Genomic DNA, 23,061 nt, shown 5'->3' on the forward strand with positions numbered 1-23,061 from the left:
GTAGATCAGCACCTTAATTTCTAGGAAACATCCCAAGAAACAGTGAGGGGGAAAAAGGTCATGGTCTTATACACATCAGTGGGACACTTGCTATCATGATTTTACTCCTAGAGTTGATCCCCCACCAAGATGAGACAAGCCAACTACTTTAAGGCCCTCAAGCTTTATGCTCGATATACTTTTATTCCCAAGCTAACAGGAAAAGTGACTCTTCCTGGGCTGGAAATATGCACCGCAGCCTTTGCCAAAACCACTTCAACAGATTTGTACAAGCAGGCTCCCAGCACTGAAGGCAACAGGTCCCCACGACAGGCTATGTCCATTGGTACTGAAGTCAAGTAAAGTTTTACCATTATCAATCAATTTTAGATTTCTCTTCATGAGTTATTACTCAAGTAACATGAGCCTATATAGGACAAAATTTATTTTTTTTACTGGATGTCTAGAAACATTCATGTACTAGTTTAACCATCTAATTGCCAGCTTATCTCTTCAATTTTATGATTCACCTCAAGTGAGATCAACACCCAAAATATTACTTCAGCTCCTGCAGTTTCAGTTAGGCATCCAGCTGAGCACGATCCAATTTAAGCAGCAAGCTTGAAATACCCTACCTACCCATATTCTGGATGTGTTAAAAATAATCTACAATAAGCATAAATCTGGAGAAATCCAATGGAATGAACTCAGATTTCAATGCAATGTTTTATGAGGTAATAAAAAAAAAAAAAACAAAACACTCTGAAGAAAATTTTTTTCTTGGGGTAATTCCCCCAGCTCAGTGTAGCACCAAGAAAAAGTAATTCATCCCGATCGGAGTTGGGACTTGGCCACAATGTCTTGAAACAGATCCAGATCTGTTCCCCCCCCTTCTTTGAGGGTGATAAAATATGGGGTTTTGCTCTGACCCGGTAGAGAAGAGGGGACAGAGGTAGCGTTGACATAGGTTTGCATCTCAGCTCCCCTGTGAGAAGGATGAGGTGTTTGTAAAGGGAGTGATGGTCCTTGGCCACCGCCGGGCTGCCTCGCGGACCGCTTTCTGGGCTATCGCATATACGCTCGTCCCACACGTTAAAACACAAAAGTAATGCTTTCTCAGACCTCTAGATATTTTGCTTCATCTCAGTATCACTTTACAGCTGCCATAAATCAAGCAGTCCCCCCCACCCCCTTCTCTAATATTTTATAAACTGCAGAAAGTTGGAGTATTTTTTGGCCCAACAGCCTACATATCCTATAATAAATGTCTCTCCTAATGTTGCTTTGTTTTATCAATATTGCTAGACTTCTTAATGGGACTCTAAGCTCCTGACTAACAAAATATATTATCTGTCATATTCCATATTTATTTTTACTGCGAGGAACAATGATGCTCTATCATGACCAGCGCAGGGTAACGGAGGTCAGAGCCCCTTAATTGAAAAAACACACGGGCTGACCAGCCGGTCCCACACCCCGATGGATTACCAGCGCCCAGCCCACAGCCACCGCTTTTTGGGGTTGCGACGTACCCCTGCAAGAGGGGTTCAGGCATGGGACGCCCCGTTTCTCCCTGGTGGGACACAACACCGAAAGGATCTTACGCAGCACGTTATGGACGAGTTTTGGGGAAAGGCAAAAAAAAAAAAAAAAATCTCCAGCCAGGGTAGCACAAGGTTGGCTTGTCTTCAGGAAACGCCTGGTTGTATGCAGCAGCTGTGGTGCGAGTAGTACAACAAATTCACTTACTGAATGACAACAGCTTTATTGGCAAGCCAATTCAATTAAAGCCACTGCAACCAACAAAGTCGCAGGCAGCGCTCGCCGCATAACGAATATGGAATCATGCCTACGTTTCCCCAAGTGCCCTCAGCCCTCCCTGTCCCTCTGCATGAGAGGGAAAGGGATGAATGAATTAGGCTCAGATGATGGTAATTAATGGCTTGGCTGTCAGAGAGGCATTTTGTCGGCCCAGCGGTTGAAAGCTCCATATTACAGATAAAGTCCCAGCACTGCCCAGACAGGGCGACCCGCCTCCTGTAATGGTGGGAGCGGGGGGGAGAGCCGCTGGTTTGCATTGATCAACGTTGCGCGGTATTGATAGGTAAATAATATGTTCATTTTTCATTTTTGCAAAAATATATCCTTCAGGCTACGGTTACGGGAGCTCTGACATGAGCTTATTAAGAAAAAAGTATCCTTAATGCTGGGCTATAAACAAAACAAATATTCTTATAAAATATACATAAGAATTCATTTTAGCCCTTGGTAAAATAGATAAAACCTGGAATTTTTTTTTTTTTTTGAACACTAGAACTTTGCTTTCTAAGGCAACATTTCATTTGAGATCTCCCCTGCATGCGCATGTATGAGACTAGTTTTCTACTGTTGCTGAAATTACCCAGGTTTCGTTGTCTTCTGTAGCATGACAAATAATTCATTCGTCCTGCCCAGCTAAAATGGCAGCGGTGCTGTTTTCCCCGAAATTTCGGTAAGGGAAGAATCGAGCCTTAAGTCCTAAGCTCTCAAAATATCTTGCAAAGCTTCTCTCATTAACTCGTTTATGAATAAGGGAAAAAAAGGGTACTGAAAGCTTCTGGGCAAAACCCTGCTACGCCAAAGCCACGGGTAGTTTCGGTAACGCAGCGACGGGGGAGTCAGACCATCACCCAAACCTGTGCGTCCGCGGGCACGCGGCAAGCCAGAGCAAGCACCCCGTCTCGAGCAAGCCAGCTTTGCTCCTGGCTGGTGGTACCCTACCCTCCAGCAGCATCCCCCTTGCTGCAGAGGGGAACCAGCTTGCATTAATTTTAATTTTTCTTTCCATGGAAAGAAGAAACCGTTTATAGATGCCTTCTTGCTTCCCTTTCCTCAACCCCACTTCCAAAGACCCAACGCTAGCTCAGAGGTGCTCATAGTTAAATACAGTCCTAAACCCCACGTCCCTTTTTAATGTAGAGCGGAGGCAAATTGAATTCAAAGCGGCGACCAGGAAGCACAGGGTGTTTCTGGGCCTTTTTTCAAGTTTTGCGTTATGAAATAAAATCTCCTTCTTTCAGAGCACGCCAGTGTAATTGCCTGGCTGCTTTCTGTGTCAAAGTGACCAATACTTTCTGCGCCTCTGGGAACGTAAAACTAAAGAAAACATCACTCATTTGGACATTCATTATGTGACTCGTTATTGTACATTAAACATTTGTATCCTTAAAATAATGGCCTCGCTATTACCAGCCACAAGATCCCCACTTCTCAGTTTAGTTCAAAGATGAGGGCACCACCGGAGCTCCAGCGGGGTGACACCCAACACTTAGAGGACCGTACCGCAATGGAAAATACTTCTGGTTTGTTTGTGTCGCAGAAAACATATGCCTTTTCATTTCCAGACAGCATTTCAATATTCATTAAGCAGTAGACTAATGGCGCAATCCTTAATCGCTCCAACAGGAACTGATGAGAGCGGCTCAGGGTCCACAGGAGTCAAGGATGATGTTTTAATGGATAAGCTTTTATTTTGCAATCCTTGCTGCTGGAGTTACTCAAAAGCTAAAGCCAGGTACCCCATGCCAGAGATGGAGATGCCAAGGGAGGCAAAGGGATGGCCAAAATAATTTCAAGATAACCCCTACGTTTCCTCCAAGCTAACACCACCAACCTCACCTCAGGGCACCACTGGGCAATGGTGAGACCATAAGGGATGAAGCCAGGCTGCTCTGGCTGGGCGTATAGCGGGATGGACACCTAACAGTGCAAAATCACACCAGCCTGGTGACTCATTGCCTGGGAGATGCAATCCTGAAGCAACCTTGCACGAGGCCGTAGCTGCCACCAGGCATCTTCAAACCAGTCCAGCCAGTTGTAGTGTGGGTTTGCCAAAAAAATGAATAAAGCTGGCCTTTGCTGGGGTTTTCAGAGGGAAGGTTTGGGGGGGGGGGCAGGTTGAGGGACAGACCAGGGCTGTGGTGTCTTCAAGTACAAGGTGATGCAACCTCACCAAGGGAGGGGGAGGGACCACAAAGACTGGTGGTGTTGGAGATGGACCCTTGTGTCCCAAGGAGACCTGGGCTGAGCTCAGCACCATGCAGACCCCAGTCATACACCTGGTAGCACTGGATAAGCCTGCCCTGCTGCTTCTGTGATGAGGAAAAAAAGCAGAAAAGGCATCCCCTGAGCTGGGTCTCCTGCCTGGAACCAAACCCAGGGAGGGGGTGAAGGGAAAAAAAGGACCTGGGACCAGAGGAGCTGGTCTGCCTTTGGTGCAAGACCAGCATCTGCTGTACTTTCCTCTTCCATCCACCCCAGTTAGAGGCAGGAGCAGCTGTGGGGGTCCACCAGCTCCAAATCCTCCTACCCACCTCCCTCCAGCCCCATCCCCATCCCACCTCTTGCAGAACTGCCAAGGGAGGCCATTTCAATGGCAAAATCTGGCAATTTGACATAGTCTGGTCTCCGGTCGCCACATTTGCTTCTGCAAGGTCCCCTGCTACTTCCCCAAGGTAAAGAGGAATTAACCCCTCATGGTTTCATCCCTGACTCACCAGCAAGGAAAACACTAGTCACGGTACAAAGCCGCTCATTGGAGAGGCTGAATATTCCCTCCCTTTCAGCACTTATAAGAGACGCTGATATCCCCAAGCAATATAGTTTGGTGATTTTTATTAATCCAGCAGTACTTAGGGACCTCCAATGAACTTCAAACCCCCAAGCTAAACCTGCCAGAAACCTGAAGTCTTCTGCCGACTGCAGCACTAAAACGCAGCCCTTCCCAAAAACGTGAATTGTCAGGTACAGGGAAGAAAAACGTATTTCTGCCAGGATAATGGAGCAACACACCTTCTCGCAATTAATACGCCACCACAGACCGTGCCTCCAACTCTAGAGGTATGTCTTCTAAAAAGCACTACCCAATCCTGCACACTCGCAATACCCAATATATTTCTCTTGCACAGATAAAGGGCTAAGCTGAGCTCGTGGTGCAGGCATAGAGGCTTTCCAAAAATCTAATGTAGAGTCCATGCTAAGCTTCCCCCCATGGCAAACGTGGGAGAAGGATGGTGTGATATAATTTATATTGCAGATATCATACCGTGGGCACGGGGAGATCCTTGAGAGATAACAAATATTTGTAAAAAACTACAATCTTAAAGACAAGACTACTTTAAAAAGGAGCAGCAGAGAGCAGCGTACGCGTACCACTCACCTGCCCCCCGGAGAGCATCTCCCTGGTGACCTTCCAGTCCTCCCCATCAGAAACAGCCCAAGATGGTCATGTAGATGAGCAAGTCGAGATGAGGTGCCACCTAAGGCTTAGCATGGCACACAGGTGAAGTTCAACAGGAAGCACCTTGTAAAAGCCTCCATCCTCCGTGAGCTAGGCAAGGACATCCTCTCTTTTCTCCCAAAGAAACACAGCTTTGCTCCCCAATATCCAGAGCACACTGGGTACCTGCAGGAAGCTGGCACTTCTGAGCACAGCCTTACACAGTCTCAGAGGTTTTTTGAGCCCAGACAGATGTTTTTCTGAGCTAGCCACACACAAAGACCACAGGCGTTGTCTCCCAGGTCCAGCCAAAGAACCAAAGCCAGTTCAGGTGAAAGCACGAGGCTGCAGAGGCCAGAGCAGACCCCAGTGCTGGCCAGCACTGGGACCCCTTACGCACTCACAGCCCACTCAGTGCAGGGGACCCTCTATGGCATCCAGAGAGCATCAAGGCAAACCCAAAAATGCACAAACCTCTCACCCCAGGAGCACAACTTGCTGCTTCTCCTTCCAAGCTCAGCTCCAACCCTTTGCTCCTGAGCTTGCTGTTAGCCCATGCCTTTATCAGTTTCCTGATAGACCTCTGTAATCAGGAACTGCTGGAGAAGTGGGCTGAGTGCCCCCACCTGTGGATGATTATGGGAGGGGACAGCATGGCCACAGCTGAAGGCCATTCCCATCCCTGGCCAAGCAGAGCAGCCTTGAATGCTTTCTGAGTAACATAAGAGGGTTACTGGGCCAGGTTTTTGAATCCTAAAGGATGTAACCTTGTCTCCTCCGTCCTCTCCATCTCTGTTCCCATCTCTTGCTGCTCCTGCCTGGGCTCCCTGGATGGCTCCTGGCCCTAGTCCATTCCATGGCCATGCCTGGGGCTGTCAGCGGAGCCTGTGACCTGCACGTGGCTCTGCCCGCCTAGGTCAGACCCTATGGGACAGTGCCCCATCAGTGAGGTCGCATTGAGTGCTGGCATCACCCTTGGCTCATCCCCCATTGTGGAGCAGCTCCAGCCTCACTGATGCTCTCCTAACAGAGGTAGCATGCTCCAGTGTCCCTCTTACCCAAGTTTCCCAATTAAAATCATCCAAGGGTGGTTGTGTTTTCAGGGCATGACTCCCTCTTTTTCCTCCTGAAGGTGATTGCATTGTCAACACAACGGTCCTTGTCATCCTACCCAGAAGAAACTCATGCATGATATCAATAAAGCTTTGCAAAGCATGGACTTGAGTCGAGCGGGGGGGGGGGGGAGGGGAGGGGGGGGCAGCAAACTCCTTCAATCCAGAATTTATATCATGTTCACCAAGGATTTATTTTTTTAAACCATCAGCATTAATTTTTTCTGATAAATCATCTGGCTGTGTGTCATCGGGACGTAACCCGGTGCACGTGAACCAGCGCATCAAAGCGAATGGCGTACACGAACCGCGGGTGAATTGAGAGCTGCGGTCTATTACGAGCTCACCGGCAGTCCCGTGGCACGGTACCGCGTATTGCCGCCCTGCCTCTTGTGCAACCGCCAGGTTTCAACAGCGCAAGGTTTCGGTGGAAGGTCACCGATAAGCGCCCATCACTGGCCTCTTACTGATAGAGGTCTGCCCTGACCTTCATTAAGGGACAAGGGACACCCTGCACAGTTTCGGGAGGGCTTTTCTTCATCCTCCCCTCTCTTCGCTCGTGGGTTTCTCCCCGTGCCCATCCGCAGCCCATGGCCCCGGCACGTAATTATATATTAACTAAACATCCTCTCTTGTTCAAAAAAAGAAAATATACAATACACATATGGTTTAATCGCAGCTTAAAGGGATTCAGGATCCAGGACCCTGAAATTATAGAAGGTATTTATAAGAGGCATTTGCTAAACTCAAACTCCCTGCCCTTTTACCAACCCTGAAAAGAGAGGGGGGGAAAAAAGGGCAGAAAAGGCATGCTGAGGAAAAGTTAATTTTTTCCATCAGACTCTTGTGTGTGCCAAACTATCCCGTAACGTAAAGCCTCCTGCACTTTTACTTAAACAATGTGGGTAACGAGGGACCAGCTCACCCCAGGTTCGGCAGGGAGGCCGGTTTCTGAGAGGCCAATGGTTAACCATCACAGGCTGAGCATCCACAGGGCAGAGCCAAAATACCCCAGTAATTAACTGTAGGTTAAACATATTTACTGCGGCTCTGTTGTTCCAAGATTCTCAGACAAAGGCTAAATTCAAGAAAACTTAAAAAGAAACAGATCTTCAGAGCTGATTTATTGGTAACACAATTAGGATGAGGGAGAGAATCTAATTACCAAGTACTCTCACTTCTCCCCCCCCCCGCAGCCGATGTAAAGAGGAAGCTCTCGGTGTAATAACTACTTTCTGGTTTACTTTACTTCTTAGCATGGCAGTTGTTGAAACAGCTTCAGTGTTTTCTCAGCTGCATTTTTATGTCAATACTAAGAATGGGATGAAATGGTTCGGACATGTCAAAGGAGGGGAAAAAAAGAAAGAAAAAAGTGATTGAGGCACTAACGTGAAAAAACACCCCCAAAATATTTCAGAGGAGCTAAAAATGCACCTGAGGCTGCAATGCGATTGAGGAGAGGCCAGAAGAACAGGTCATGCATGTGGCTGTCCCTCCGCTTCCCAGAAGCGCACGTAGGAAAGCGCTGATGGAGTGCCAGGACGGTTTGCCCTCGGGTCTATCCCATGCAGATACATAATTACAATGGGAACCAGTGGCAAAAAACCTTGCGTTTAGCCCGGCTCGGTGGTACGAGATCTTTAATCTGCAGCAGACGGGGTACCGGGGGGCACAGCCAGGCTTGGCTCTGGGTGGGCAATAGCCATGCTGTAAGCCCTGCATCGGCAGAGCTGGAGCTGCAGTGATTAATGCACGTTAAATAATAACAGTAACACAAATGTAAAGCCTCTCTCACATGCAAGCAGCTGCTCAGCTGCAGACCCTCGCGGCCACCCCAAAATCCCGCAGCGAGGACCTGGACCAGCATGACGGCACGTCCGTCCGCTGCAAAACCTCTTGCAATTCAGCGTGTGCATCTTTAATTACTGCTTATTATTTATCTCTCCACAAGCCTTGGAGCTCCGAGTCTTGAAAGACTTAGATGTGTGTTACAAAGATACGTGGCAGCTTCATCACTCTTGTTCTCTTATTTTTATTATTCCAACTGTGGCAATACCTACGTAAGCGTGAGTGGGTTCCCATCACTGATGCACCCCATGAGGAGGGAGGAGACGGGGGTGCATTGGTGGCCCCCGGCTGGGAGCGAAGGCATTGACCTCTTTGGAGGCGGGGAGCGGTTTTGAGGGGTGGTGGAGAGAAGAGGAGGAAAGATGCTGAGCAAAGCTACAGGGTGGGATGCAAACCATTGCTAAACGTATCTCCAGCAGCCTGAACCCTTCCTCGCTCATCTGCCAGGCGAAGGCAGAGCGGGAGAGCCTGACACTGCTTGCAGGGAAACAAAAAGGAGAAACAAAACAAAACTAAAAAAAACAACATGCAAGAAGACACCTTAAAAGCATTCCCACAGCCCTTTGCCAATCCACCTAAATCCTGACCTGGAAGAAAACACCCCACCTCGTCCCAGGCTCCGGTGAGTCATGCCGAAACCTGCCGAGCAGCGCGGGGAGAAGGGCCCCGGCTGCGGGGGCTCCCGGCGGAGGCAGCGGCACGTCCCCGCCGGGGCCATCGGCAAAGATCGTCCCCTTCCCAGCTGCACCTCCCTATCCAGGGAGGATTCACCTCTACCTTCTCACTGCAGTGCAAGAAACAAAATGAAAATTTAAAAAGAAAAAAAAAAAAAAAAGAAAAGAAAAAAAAAATCACGTATCATCAAGTATTTCCAGGAGTCCCACTGCTCTTTCTCCCTCCTTAAATCCACCCAGTGCAACTCAAGAAGGGGGTTGGTCTTCGCCTTTAAAGAAGAGGAATATAAGCCCTCACAAAAGCAAAACAGAGGTGGCCCTGGTCTGCACCAAACAGCTCTGCTGCTCCAGCCCTGGCACCAGCGATTATCAGAGCCAGGGAGAAACCAGACCTCGCACCATCTTCATGGCAAGGAGGTGTAAAGGGGGGTATGAGGAGAAGCACCTCTGGAAAGACATCTGGCCCCAAGCAGGACCCCCACCACGCTCTTCCAAAAAACGTGTGCCCAGGAGCATCCCGGCTGCGGCTGGACGTGCCCCAGGGAGCCCTCGGCAACCCGACCCGCTGCGGTCAGCACGCGGCTGGGAAGGAGGACCTGTAGCCGGGTACAAGCCAGCCGCTTGTGCTGCTTGCAAATCAGTAATTCACTATTTCGCCACTTATTATCCCCAACCACTTGGAGCACACGTAGCGAGTACACTCCAGCTTCATCCATCCCCACAGCAGCTCCCAAGGAGCTGCCAAGGAGCTGCTGTCAAGCTGGACCAGGACCCATCTCTGGAGTGACGGCAAACCAGAAATCGGGCATCGCTCTGTCCGGGGAGGTCTCTGGGGTCGCAGACACAGCCCTTTGGGGAGGCACCTGGGCAGGGTGCAGCAGTCGGACCCAGCTTGGTCAATACCCAGGCAAGTCAGCCCTCCCAGAGCATCCCCAGCGACAGACCAGCCCAGCTCCTGGGAGAAGCCAGCCCTTCACTGGTGCTAATCCCGGGGCCTTTCTAGGCTTTGGTGGTGCAAACACCAGCGTTTCCCCCACGTGTGCAAAGGGTGCGTGCAAGACACGAATACATCACCTGCCCCCAAAAGCTGAAGACTTTCCAGGGTTAAAGACGGAGGCTGGATTTAGGGCATCGGGATCCCAACCGCTGCAACCCTGGCACAACGGGAGGCTGGGTTTTTTGGGGGGTTTGTTTTTTAAGCAAGGTGCTATGTGATCTTAAATGCTATTTCCAAACGCCGCTAGAGCCCCACAGGAGCACAGACACATGTTTAATCTCCTGAGGAGCTTTTACAATCACTTTCATAACTCGCTCACCGTAGGGTTTTGCTTTCCGACGCATCGCCCCTTATCTCAGCCCGGGTGCAGGAGAGCGAATCTGGGGTGGGATGCAGAAATACGTTTGTTACGTTCTACACCGTAATTGCGAACCACAAGGAAGAACATCCTTCCTCATTTCACAGCTAAAAAGCTACAAAACCTCAACTGCCTTCCCCGCGGCGATAGCGGCCGGCCACGGAGGAGCAGGAGCGGGAGGATATCCCCTGCGCAGATGTTCGCCCCTGCCACCCGCACCGTGGTTTCGCAGAGAGAAGCTGGGGCACCTGATAAAGCATCCGAGTCGGAAGGATTTACGAGGGTCCTATTCCTAAATCAAGGGGAGGGGAAGGTTTAGAGGGTGCACGGCGAGCTGGAAAACGCCAGCATGCCTGGCCGAGAGGTTATCGCTGGGGTTTGGCCACGAGCTTTATATTGTCCTGATATTTACCCTCCGCCTTCCCACAAAATTCACGTTGCAAATGATGAGCAAAATTCCCCATCTGGCTCCGCAGCCAGGCGATTTTCACCTGCATGTGTACATGCGATGCTCCGGGTGCTCCTATGTGGATTTAGGGTGGGGTGAGGAAAACACACTCATAAAACACCTCTTTTTATAGATATCTGCAGGAGGATTACCGTGGCATGGCCTGCTCTGTCAGAAAAGGTTGTTTTGTTTGTTTGTTTTAATCGGTGTTTATGCTACATGCAACAAGCGATGAGCCTCCCTCGGCACAGCCCCCGCCAGGGATCAGCGGAGCGACAGCCCCATAAATACTTCCAGCCTAACTAACCTATGGCCCCTTACAGCTGCCTAGCCGGTCCGCTAACCCTGTTACATGCTAAATTTATGATTCCTAAACAAGATAAAAGAAGCATATATTGGATTTATTTTCTTTTTTTAAAAAAATCCTCAAAGCAAGGATTCTGTATTTCTAAGGGTTTGGCCAGCCCAGCGCCTGACAGCGGGCATTACCTGCCACTATTTTATGGTCTTTGCTGGCTGCGTGCATCTGCGCAGCTTTAAAAAGTGATATTCCTTGTAAAGAGCGGTTTGGAAACAAATTAGTATTCAATTGCCAGAAAGGGGATAGGGAGGCAGCTGTGGGGTGAGACACAGGCTTCAGCGCGTGGCTCAGACCTGGTCTGAGCTCAGCCCTTGGGGTCCAGCTGGAGACCAGGGTTTTCCTCAACCAATTAACCCGACCTCAGGAAAACCCCGTTTTGTCACGCCCCAAACCCGAGGCAGCGGCTGCGGTGTGGGAGCAGAGCACGACCCCAAACTGAAGCTGCGGGGCTGGGTCCAGAGCCGGCAGCCCCCGTCCCGTCCCGGTTTTCATCCCCATAACGGGAGAGATGCTCTACAACTGCGCAAAATAAATAAAATCATCTAATCCCTGGGTTTCAAATGAACCTATTTACCTGGTCTCCCTATTTTGCTCAACCCTTGACCTCTGCGCATTATATAGGAGAGCCGTATAATGCCCGCCTGAAAAGCAATCTTTCAGGGTAGGGGTTTTGTTTTATTTCCTACATTTGAGAAGACAATTCCAGCCTCCCGATGGCTCCAGCGCGCAGGCGGCTGAACCAGGCCTTTTGTCTTTAAGGATGCGAATTAAGGGTACCGCATTTTCTTTGCTTTTTAGAAAAAATCTTGACCTTTCAACCCTAAAGCTGGATGGAGAGCGGACCAAACACTCGGAGGCTCTCTCCCTTTTATCCCAGCTGTCCCCACCTTGTGTGCCAAGTCCTCCTTCTGGCTCGAGACTTTAACCTCCGGCGTCTGACAAACAGCGAGGGCGAAGGCAAGAGCAGCGATTATGCTGTCTTCCAACTTCGGGGGGGGGGGGGGGGGGATAAAATAAAATAGTTTAAAAAGGCTCCAGGAAACAAGAAATGGCCAGAAAAAACAAACTCGGTGGACAGGGTGAAGCTTCAAATCGCTCCCGGCGTGAATAACCACCTCAAGCACAGCACCCGAAAGCCCCACGGTCCCTTCACCAGGCTCTGTTTTCTATAACCCGTAACCGATAACGCTGTCGGCAGCGCCACGGCAGCCCAGCCGCCCCCCAAAAGGAGATGCAATGCCAAGGGCGGGGAGCAGGGTGCCCAGAAAATCCAAAAAAAGTCAGATGGGTGCTCAACCAAGTGCTTCTCCTTGAGCCGCGGGGCACCAGTCTCAGCACCGAGCTGCCAGCCAGAGATGTGTGGGAACCCAGCCAGCCGCTCTAGAGATTAAACACTTAAATCCCAGGGCAGGTTCAGACCCTGTTTTACACCTTCGGAAACCCACGGTGATGCTGCTGGCTTGAGCTGTGGTCTCCCCATCCCAACCCGGTGTGAACACACGCTCTCCTGCCCACCATCAGCACCGGCCACTTCTGCTGACACCCAAGCCACCGCTCAGCATCCTCGACTCTGCCTTCAGCTTCTTCGTGGCCTGACTGACTTTCTTTTTTTTTTTTTTTTTTTTTTTTTTTAAGTACGCAGCACGAAAAACCACACACAGGCCAACTTCAGAGATATTCCCACTAGAAAAATTAAATACTCATAATGCTTTTTTAAAGTGAATTGGGCCCCTTAATTTGCATCTTATAATAAGGATGTTATCATACTGGTTTATGGCTCAGCTCTTTAGTTGCTATCTCTCAGGGGCTAGATTTCCCCTCATGAGTTCAATAGATGTCTGTGAACTAATGTAATTTTTTAAAAGGCTTTTCTTCTGTATTAACATTACAACCTTTATGAGTTAAAGGTTTTACTCGCCGAAGTGCGGGGCGCGTTGGCCTCCGAGAGCCAGGCGCCGTGCTTGCCAGCGCGGCCGCGGAGGATGCTGCAACCTGGGGTTAATCCTGGGCAGCGGGTGGAAACCTTCCTCACCTCCTCACACCGAGCCGAGCTCTCCAGCGTACTCTGTCTCTTACATTTAGCTTAATTATAAAACATTGTCACTCGAATATTAAAATAATGTTTAATACACAGAAGGGAATAAGAGAGTCCGGAAAAATGCATAATTTCTCCGTGCCTGCCCTGCTAGTCGCATGCAATGAGCTCTTTTCTTTTCCCCCCCTTTCTCCTGACTGCCTCTTACAGCAACGCCGGGAATACGCTTCCAAGAGCCTTTAAAAAGCATTTAAAAGCCAGGGAGGCTTTCCCCATCTCCGCACTTTCCAGGGGAGCCCATCCTCTGATCCCCTTGGGAGGCAGAGCAGGGCTGGGGTGGGATTTGTCCTCCTGTCCCCTTCCAGCCCCACATCCATACGGCAGCACCAGGGTCTTCGGGAGAGGAAAACAGCAACGACTTGACTAAATCCCAGAGGACGTTTTTAAACTTGCCCGAATTAGGGCCCGGGGGCGGATGCTCGGCATTTCAAAACAGCCGGTCTCAGAGGTGCTCAAACACGCCGCAGGTAGGAGAGATGTCGAAAATGCCAGCCCCTGCTTTAATATACCCCGGGATCATTCATCACCTCCACACCTTATTTTATATTGCCAGGCTGTACTTAAATAAGCTTTTTTTCCCCTCCCCTTTAATCACTACAGCTGCAGAAGGTGCTATCTCTTCAGCAGGGGAGAGAGGGAAAGGGGAAAAAAGAGAAAAAAGGGGATTTTAGGCAGCAAAAACCAACAGGAGCAGCCAGGTGCAAAGCAGCTCCCGAAGGGATGTTGCTCCCCAATGCCTCCGAATGGAAAAGCCAAACCCCAGAGGAGCGTGCCAGGGAGGCAGCAGGGAAGACATCTGTTGGGAGGAGAACATACAAAAAAAAATAAGTTTTATCCATACTGGATTTAGGGGTGCAGGGGTGTCTGGGGAGAGCGGGGCACCACCCACCGACGGGGGCTTTTTCGGACACGAGCCATGGGACAAGGGCTGCCAGAGGACAACCCGGGCCCGCAGGGAAGGGGGACCGAAGCGGCACAGCTACCGGGCTCTGCTCGCCGACGGAGGGCTGTAAGAGGAGGTCAGGGAAAGGACAGACACTCACATAAAGAAAAAAAATAAAGGTTTATTTAGGGCTCTGTCCTCTACTCCCTCCCTGCCCAAAGTGTCCCGGGTTTGCAAGGGCACAGCTATTTAAAGAGTCTGATCTGGCGTCCCCGTAGGCACCACCAGCTCTGCTAGGGATACTCAGGAAGCAAGTTCACAGCCCCGTTTTCTGCTGCCTGCAGGTGTGCTTCGCAGGAGGTCCCTGGCCACCACCACCTTCACCCAACCTCCTGCTACGGATGGGGCGCAGACCCAGAGAAACCCGACCGAAAGGGTTAAGCAGCCTCCAGATGCTCTGCCCCGTGCTTCCCACCTGGAGCAGCTTTGCTCACAACTGGGAAGCATTAAGGGTTTAGCATGAACTGGCGCAGGTGGTACAGTTTGTAGCTGCAGGCTCTTTGATGCATCTAGGGATCTTCTGCCAGACCATGGGGACAACCTGGCGAGAGGCCACCTCCTGCCAAGGGGACCCTGTCACTGGGGTCAGCCCCTCATCAGCTCCATGGGGTCGGGCAAGGGGTTTATTGCTCCATCTAGACCTTCTCATTGAGGAAAAACTTGTCTTGTCCACGAATTTGAGGAGGTTAAGTTTAGCAACAGCCATGCCAGGGGAAGAGGGAAGGTCCAGAAGTGTTGCCTTTTTCATTCCATTTAAATTTTAAGATGTTGTAAAACGTGAAAATAACTTGAAAGGCAGTAGCCCCGTTTTATTAATAGCAAGTATTTATTAGCCTCCTTGATTTACAGTATGTTTCTGAAAGTCATCAGTCCATCACATTCTTCAGCACGGGGGCTGAGTTGTTTTTCTTGGTCAACACAATATGGAATATAGATCTTAATATTAGAAGCCAAATACAACCTTCATTTTGCATGCACATAGCCCACCAACAGGAGGCCCGTAAATGAATCCTGTATAGCCCTTAGACACATGCATTTGCAGACATTTGGGGAGAGGTGGGAGCTTCTATACATTGCCACTGGAAACCCGCAGGGTCATGGAAATCGCCAGGGAAGAGCCGTCAGGGCTAGAGCAATCTCAGAAAGCATCACGACGCACACACCCCAGCCACCAAAAAAAGGTGGAAATCCACCTCGTGATCTTGCTTCTGGGTTTTGACATGAAAATCTACCTGTCCATCTGTCCGCCCACCCATCCATCTCGCTGCAGTATTTGATGCTCACACAGCACAGACTCCTCCACCCACCCGTTATCATCCCTATTGCCAGATTTGGCGTTTTGCCTGTCCAGCTGTCCGTCCGCACCACCTCTGCCCATCGCCGCCGCACGCGAGCGCCTGCCCGCTGGAGCCGCAGCCGAGCCAGCGCTTCCCGGGGATCACATCGTGCTCGTTACGGGAGGCCAGACGAAATTAAAATGGGGCCCACTGGTTCTGCCATCTGAACTTCATCACCGCTAAAGACGCAATAAAAGTAATAGCAACAACCAACAAGCCTCTACCAGATGTGTAACTCTATCCAGTGCAATTAAGGAATAAGGGCCCTATTTTGGATGGGGTTTTTTTTTCTGCTGTGTTCCCCCTCTCCAACTCCATCTTTCCTTGGGAATAATTGATTATTTGGACCCCTGTAGAAGACAAATGTTAAGAGGGTGACTTCTGCAGGGAGAGGAGGTTCAGGAGATGTCGGGATGGAGGGGCAACAAGGTTTAATGGGCTTGAAGCAGATACAACATACAACTGAATGATGATGCCTAATCATGCCTGAAAGGGGGGGCGGGGAGCAGAGAATAAAAAAAAGAAGCAAATGAGGCACCACTCTCATTCGGGGGGTTGTTCGGCTCGCTCCTCAATAATAATTTATAGTGGGATCACATGAAGTACCACATGAAGTATCACACCAGAGCGGGGAGCCCTGGAAAGGCAGCTATGTCCCACGGGTCCTCTGCCTCCCCAGCAAAAATCTGCAGGTGAAGGCTCACCCCTGGGTTTTGCCGGCATCCAGACACCTCAAACGCACACAGCGATGGAAGAAGCGAGATTCAAAATGAAAGTATGGGGTAAACAGCATAGCTGGTAAAATAACCTCTGCCTTCCCCCAGCGTTTGCCGTCGCCTTGCCGCCCACCAACACCACGATGCTCCCGAGCCCGATGCTGCTGCTGGCCCCACGGGTCGCTTAGCGGGACCCGACACCAAGCTGGGGATGAAACGAAACGTGGCGGGGTTGGGAGTGTTGCTTGAAATCTCATTCACGGGTTTTTAGGTCTGTTTTCAGATCCCTTCTGGAGAGAGGTTTCTCATCTTGTAAAAGCCCACGGCCCAAATGCATCGCAAATCCGAAATATATATTATTTTGAAAGCAAAATTCAAGTTAGACCTCACAAAAGGCTTGACCTTTGCTGCATTTTAGCATCGTGAAAGTGTGCTTAGAAATAAAATAGAGCACAAATTGCCTTCAAGTTGGAAAGCAGCTTTTTAAGCCCAAAAAAAATCAAAGCTAAGCTAGCTAATTCCCAAGTTTTTTGCTCATCTCAGCCCCATGGACTGGGAAAGAAAGAGCTTTTCTTTTTCTTATTAAAAACTCCAAAACTTTAGGAGCTTTTTTTTTTTTTATGAAGACCAAATGTACTTAGTTTTTTAACTCTGATGTGCAGACCGACGCGTTGAGAACACGCTTAAATACAAAATCCCTAGGATCCCCTCTTGCCCTGCAAACAGAGCAGCCTCCAGCTTTGAGGCTAAGAGGTTTCCAGCTCTCCCCTCGCAGGAAACCCTCGACTCCTGTTAACTGGCAGAAACTCATCAAGCCACTGCAACGCGATCGCTGGCGACCCTCCATGCACCCAGATACAGCGAAGGCCTTTGCGGCCGCCAAGTCCTGGCCGGGCAAGAGGATCTTAACGATACCCCTAATTAAAGCACGCAGCAGCACGAGGCGGTGGAAACCCTCGTAGCTCCACCGAAACCTTGCGCTGGGGCAGCCCTGGTGCTTTGCAAGAGCCACAGGGACCCTGGGGCCTGTGAGCAGGATCAGGGCCCGCAGCTGGGGAGAGGAGCCCCCAGCGCAGCCCCAACACTTACAAGAGGCTCTCAGCACGGTCGTTACACATAGTGGTAACTTTAAGGCAACACATAAATTCTGCAGATGTTTTAAAGTCCTAAAAGACAGGGGGGGTTAACACCTGTATTAAAAAATATACATTTTAAGGACTATTTCACTTTACCTTCGACACTTCACGAAAGGACAGGGATAGCTTTTCCTCCTCTGTGCTTGGCAGAGCATATTTAGCTGTCAGTGCTTTCTTATTTTCCACTTTTCCTAGGAGAAACGCCTGCCTTGCACTGGCTGCTGAAGGAGAGACGGGCCACGGCCAGAGAAAGCAGAGCACGTCATGCTTGTTCCACCAGGCAGCACATCGAAAGTACAACCAGCTACCCCAGAAGCCATCTGTGAACTGAGTTTTGCCTGTGCTCAGACAAAGTAAGGGTAAAGACACCCCCAGAGCTAGCTAGCCCACTGAAAAAACCCTATAAAGCAGCTTCCCGGCTGCCCTTTATTATAAGCATTACAGGCCTGCTGCAGATATGTACCAGGTGATCCCTGGTTTGCAATTTGGAGGAGAGAGCAGAGCAACCCCCTTTGCAATTAATAACTTTGTTAGCCCTGATCTGACCCAGCTGCCCAGTGCAGAGAGACCCCAGGGCAGAAGCGGGGTGCCAGCAGCTAATGGGAGCTGCTAACTCCTTACCAGTGGTGTGTTTGCAATCAATAGGATGCTTAATGCAACAGGATTCACCCTTCTACGGCTCAAAAAACCCCTTATAAGCAGACACAGAGGTGGTAGCACAGGCTGGGATGGGAAGAACCTTTTAAAAACATCTCGTAACGATAAAAAAAAGCTTAGGGTGCGTACAGACTTTTGGGTAATTGGACCTCAAAGACCAAATCGCCTTAAAAGAAGCAGCAAAGGCTCCCTTTGGGTCAACCCATGCCTATGCGCCAAGTCCCCTGGGCTCCCGGCTTGACCCCCCAGCCGTGTGCGGAGGTGCTTCTGCCGCCCGCCCCGGCCCCTTGCTGAGCTCTAAGGTACAAAAGTGTCTGTGCTTGTGCTATGCCCCGGCCGACACGAGAACCACAGCCCGGGTTTTTAAAAAACAAAAGAGCAACCATTGAAAAGGCAACGTCATTTTCCCTATGGCCGTTTCGCCCAGAGAGAGTCACCCCGGCCGGGTGTCTCGCTCAGATTTTAAGAAAGGAGATGAATAAAACCAGAAGTGAGAAAGATACTAATACACGAAGCAAATAAATCAGCTGGCCCCTGCCCTGCGGCTCGGCTCCATCCCACTGTGATCGGCAGCGGGTGTCCTGGCAGCCTGACGTGGCCGGCCAGCAACTCGGCTCGCTACCCAGCTGGTTTCTTTCACCAAATAAGGTCCATTCCCGCTCGCCGGCACAGGCATGAGTAGCTACAGCCTATAAATCCCATCGGAGACAGCACGCAAGCACGCACTTAAACCATCTTCTGTTCAGCAAAGCACTTGGGCCCCAAACCAGCGAACTCCTTGGGCGGGTGCTCAGCTCCGAACAAGGGACGAGCGTCACCGGCAAGCGGGAACGCTGTGCAAGGGCTGGAGCGCTCGGTGGGAGACAGCGGGACACCAAGCTGACAGCAGCTCCCGCCGGTACCCCGGCTCGGGGCAGGGCTCCTGGTACTGACAGCATCTCCACAGCAAGACTATCGCTCCTCCCAAAACCCGCTGGCTGGCCTCGCTTCTCCTTGGATGGACACTAAGGGACGTCACGGATCCCACCAGCCCCAAAAGTACGTAGTTCAACAGCAAAAATATAACACGACAGCCAGCATTCATCAAGAGGAGGCGGGCGATGGAGGAGAGCTGGGATACCCCCCCACTTCAGCATCACCGAACGCCAGCGGGGGTTCACCCCGACTTGGGGTGCCGCGGCCCTAAGCCCGACGCCTGGTCTAGCTCTGCGGGAAGTGTCTGCCCGCCGGGGCCGTGCAGCCCCTCGCGCGGGCACCAGCCCCGGCTTTCTCTTTGTAAACTCAGCACTCGGTTTTCTGCAGCCGATAGGGTAGTACAAAGTCATACCAGCCGCCTGGTCCTTGTTAGCATTAAAAATTAAAGACAGAGCAAACAAAACCTAAAGCTCCAACATTTATTATGGCAATTTCCCACCCACCCACAGACCTACACTGTGTTTTGTTTTATTTTTAATTCGTCACATCGGATGCACCTTCCGAGAAATGGCACGTCATGGAGATAACCAACAGGCCGGGTTGTCCACGAGAGCAAGACAGTCTTTTCCGCGGGAAAGGAGCCGGTTGAAACCATCGATAAGCCCTTGACCTTGGTGGGTGGGTTTGCTTTTTTTGTTTTTAGAAAATAAAAAAAGAAACAAACAAACAAAAAAAACCCCAACCCCAAAGAAGTGTTGTACTCTATTACAAAATATAAATACGATAGTCTTGCAGGCAGGAGGAGCCCGGGGAGCGCTGCCTTCGGCGGGTGACTTCTCAGGCTCTCCCGGGGACGCGGCGAGCCAGCAGGACAGAGGCCACCTCCGGACGCCGAGACGCCGCCGGCCGCTCGCCCCAGCTTCACCTCCTTTCAGAATTTAAGTGCTCTTGAACTTCCATCCGAAAACTGCCAGACGTCCGGGGCTCCCTGGGCACTGCGCCAGCTGGGGGGGTACGCCGAACCTACAGAGAGCATGGGGACAGAGGAGAGAACAGGTGTGACATGGCCCACGGTGCGAGTTTTTCTCTTATTTTACTTTTTTTTTGTCTTTTTTTTGTTTTTCCTTTAAAAACTAGGACACCCAACTGTCACAAAGGGACACAGCAGGACGGAGCCCTTCCTCCTCTCAGCCCGCGCTCTCGCGTCCGGCATCGCTCGGCACCGCGCAGGAACCACAGGGATCATTTAGGAGGAGAAACCTCGGGGCTTTACTGAGAAACCCACGCTGTGCCAGGAGCTCTGTTTGGGCAAGGACCGAGCCAGCCTGTCTGAAAATTTCCTCCTATTCTTTCCCAAACCCTGAGGGGCTTCCCCCGCCACCCACGGTCCATCCAGCCGCAGAAAACCATCTTAAAGCCATCGGTACTGTTAATACGCCACGCGGCGGGTGGCTTATGGAGGACTTTCCCCAACTCATTACACGTTGGATATCGCACGGCGTGCAACCGCACACTGCGGCAGCGAAGCTCGAGCTGCAAAGCCCCAGCCCGTACCCAGCAAAGCGCACGGGCGACTCGCTATCGACGCCGGCAGCGTGGGACGAGGCGCCAGGACAGCAAACGTCCCCGGCACTGCTCACACAGAGAACGAGAGTGGCTGCAAGCCCCCGCTCGAGGCCGATCACCAAGCACCGCGCTGCCCCGAACGGCAGGCTAAGGGCTACACCGCAGGCGGCAGCGGTGGCGAGGCCGGCACACGGTCAGCACGCCCCTCAAAATCCACCTCTGCATCTCAACCGGGGCACCAGTTTCTATGGAAATTGCTTCATTAATACTTAAGAGAGTGGCTGAAGGGCTACGCACGAGCTGCTGTCAAGACTAAATAAGCAGCTCCTAGGCCAGATCATCACCGGGTGTAAACTGGAGTAGCTCCCCCGAGGTCAAAAGCACGTGCCCGGTTCCCCCCGGGGAGGGCTCCTCGCCGCTGATGTCTGAGCCCGACACGTTTCAGGCTGACATTAAAGCTGGCTGAGACTTTCAAGCGAGCCAAGAGGGCCACAGCCATCCCAGCCACGAGCCGTACCAGCACAACGCCACTGCGAAGCGTACGTCCCGCCGAGGGGCACAAAACCCGGGGGGTCCCCCGTGCCTCCTGCACCTCGGCGGGGAGGGGACCCCGCGCCTGGATCCCTGCGGCTCCTCTGAAACCAGCAGCCGAGCGCCTGGGCTCGAGGAGCGGCAGCTCTCCGGCAACTCCAGAAAGAGCCCGCCGGACAGTATCATCCCTGGTCAACACTATGATTTGCCTATGCATCCACCAAAAATGGTTTTCAACCTTTATAGGAGGAAAAAAAAAGAGGCATGGAGCTAAGAGAGCGGCTGGTATCTCTTTTTTGTACAAACTCTGCATTTAGATAAACCCCAAAACTGTATCTCATCAGATGCACCAAAGCCTCCTGAATTTCAAGCAAAGATATGGTATCACTTATTCCTGTATTTATCTCAGCCCGTGGAATCATAATAAATATGAAACATCTGTAGCCTAAATTCTGGATACTGTTTCAGCACCTTCATTACATTAATCATTCAGTTTGGAGGAGATTAAATACTAACGGCAAGCGGGTCTGTGCCATAAGAAACGCGTTCCTCCTCGAAAGTTGATGGAGTTTGAGATTTTAACAATAGAGACGCTGTTTCCCAAATATCGCTCTTATTTATAGAGACAACTTTTCGCACAGAGAAAACCAGTTTCTAGGGAGCGCGGGTCACGCGTGCGCGGGATGCCAAAGCAGCTCGGGAGCACACGATGGGGCCTTGGACATCCATGCCCCAACCCAACAAACTTCAATGGGTTTATCACGCCATTAACTCATCGCCACTGGCAGAAAAACATCACGTTAGCGAATTCTGCTTTGGTGTCGAGGTGGCAGCGCGTTGACGTTCACAAGCTACGCTCTCGCCGGCCAGCCGGTGCTCAGACAACTTCTCCTACAGCAGGAGCTGCTTCTCCTGAGGCTCCTCCAAACCAGCCCCGTGTGCGCGGCCGCCGGGCAACGCAGCCCCCGGGGGGGCTCATTTGGCTCTCTCAAACCTGTAAAATTCAGCTTGCTGAAACCTGTACATCAAATGCATCGCTGCGCGGTTTAAAAAAAATAAAATAAATCGTTGTATGCTTTCCACCTTTTAATCTTGTAGCAGTGCATGGAGCCCAGCTCTGCCTCGAGATGCCTGTATATAGATCTGTATGCAGGTGCCTGTATATATGCCTGTATATACGATTACTTCATATGTAAAACATAGTATAGAGAAAGGTAGGGGAACAACGACCGCCGCAGGATAGAGACGGGGTACAGCGCCCGCTCCGAAAGACAGCCAGGCTACGCTCGACCCCGGGCAGACCAGCTAACACAAATCCTCTATACAACATCTCGACCGCGGTGCGAACAACCAGCAATAAAACTAGTGAAAGGGAGGGAGAGACCGGACTCCGTACAGGTATTTCATGGCACGGGATCAAAAGTCGCGTGGTCAAGGCGGCTGCGCGTCCCTGCGTACGCCAGCGCTCCCGGGGACGGTCACCGCGTCCATCCCCTTCACCCCGACCCCACCACGCCGGGGCTGGACCCTGCCTCCCCTACGCTGTGCTGGGGGTCCCTCCGGCAGGGCCCGCATCCGCACGGCTCCGGCACGGCACCCGCCTCGGCGACAGCCAGCGGGTACCGGCCCAGCGAAGGGGAGCGCGGTTCGGGGGCACTTTTCCAGCCCCCCTGCACGCTCGTCCCAGAAAACGCAACCTTCATTCCTCCTATCCCAGGATTAAACCAGAGCTTTTTGGTTTTGTTTCAGAAAAGGAACAAATTTTTTTCTTTAGGTATATATATTTGTATTTTTTTTTAAGTCCCGAACTTCCCCTTCAGAAGGCGCTGGGCAAAATACAGGCAACAAACGATGCCATCACAAGAAGACGACAGAACAACTGGAAGGTTTTACAGAAATCAAAAAAAGGAAAAGGAAAAAAAAAAAGTATTAAATCCATTACACTAGGAACAGCAAGAGACAGTATCACAGCGGTACGTGCTTTAATAAAGTAAAGAGATGCTGCAACATGCAGTATTTGTCAAACTGACAACATATACAGACCCCTAAGGGGGGGACGGGGGTGACCTGAACTGGAGTCCGGATTTCAGAGCCAATGCACATAAAACATTTCATAAACCTGTGATTCCCA

At 50.9% G+C, this 23,061-nt stretch overlaps 1 protein-coding gene across 1 annotated transcript in view; it reads right to left on the reverse strand.

Annotated features, from left to right (window-relative positions):
• Positions 1-19,764: 19,764 nt before the first annotated feature.
• Positions 19,765-23,061, reverse strand: part of BCL11A (BCL11 transcription factor A) — a gene marked incomplete at its 3' end in the record, with an annotated part of 72,951 nt that continues 69,654 nt past the window's right edge. Inside the window, exon 4 of the mRNA XM_082305215.1 lies at positions 19,765-19,856. Coding sequence (XP_082161341.1) covers positions 19,765-19,856 — 92 coding nt within the window. The remainder of the gene's footprint in view (positions 19,857-23,061) is intronic.

The sequence above is a fragment of the Platalea leucorodia genome (assembly GCF_965183815.1).
Source record: "Platalea leucorodia genome assembly, chromosome: 3".
NCBI lineage: Eukaryota > Metazoa > Chordata > Aves > Pelecaniformes > Threskiornithidae > Platalea > Platalea leucorodia.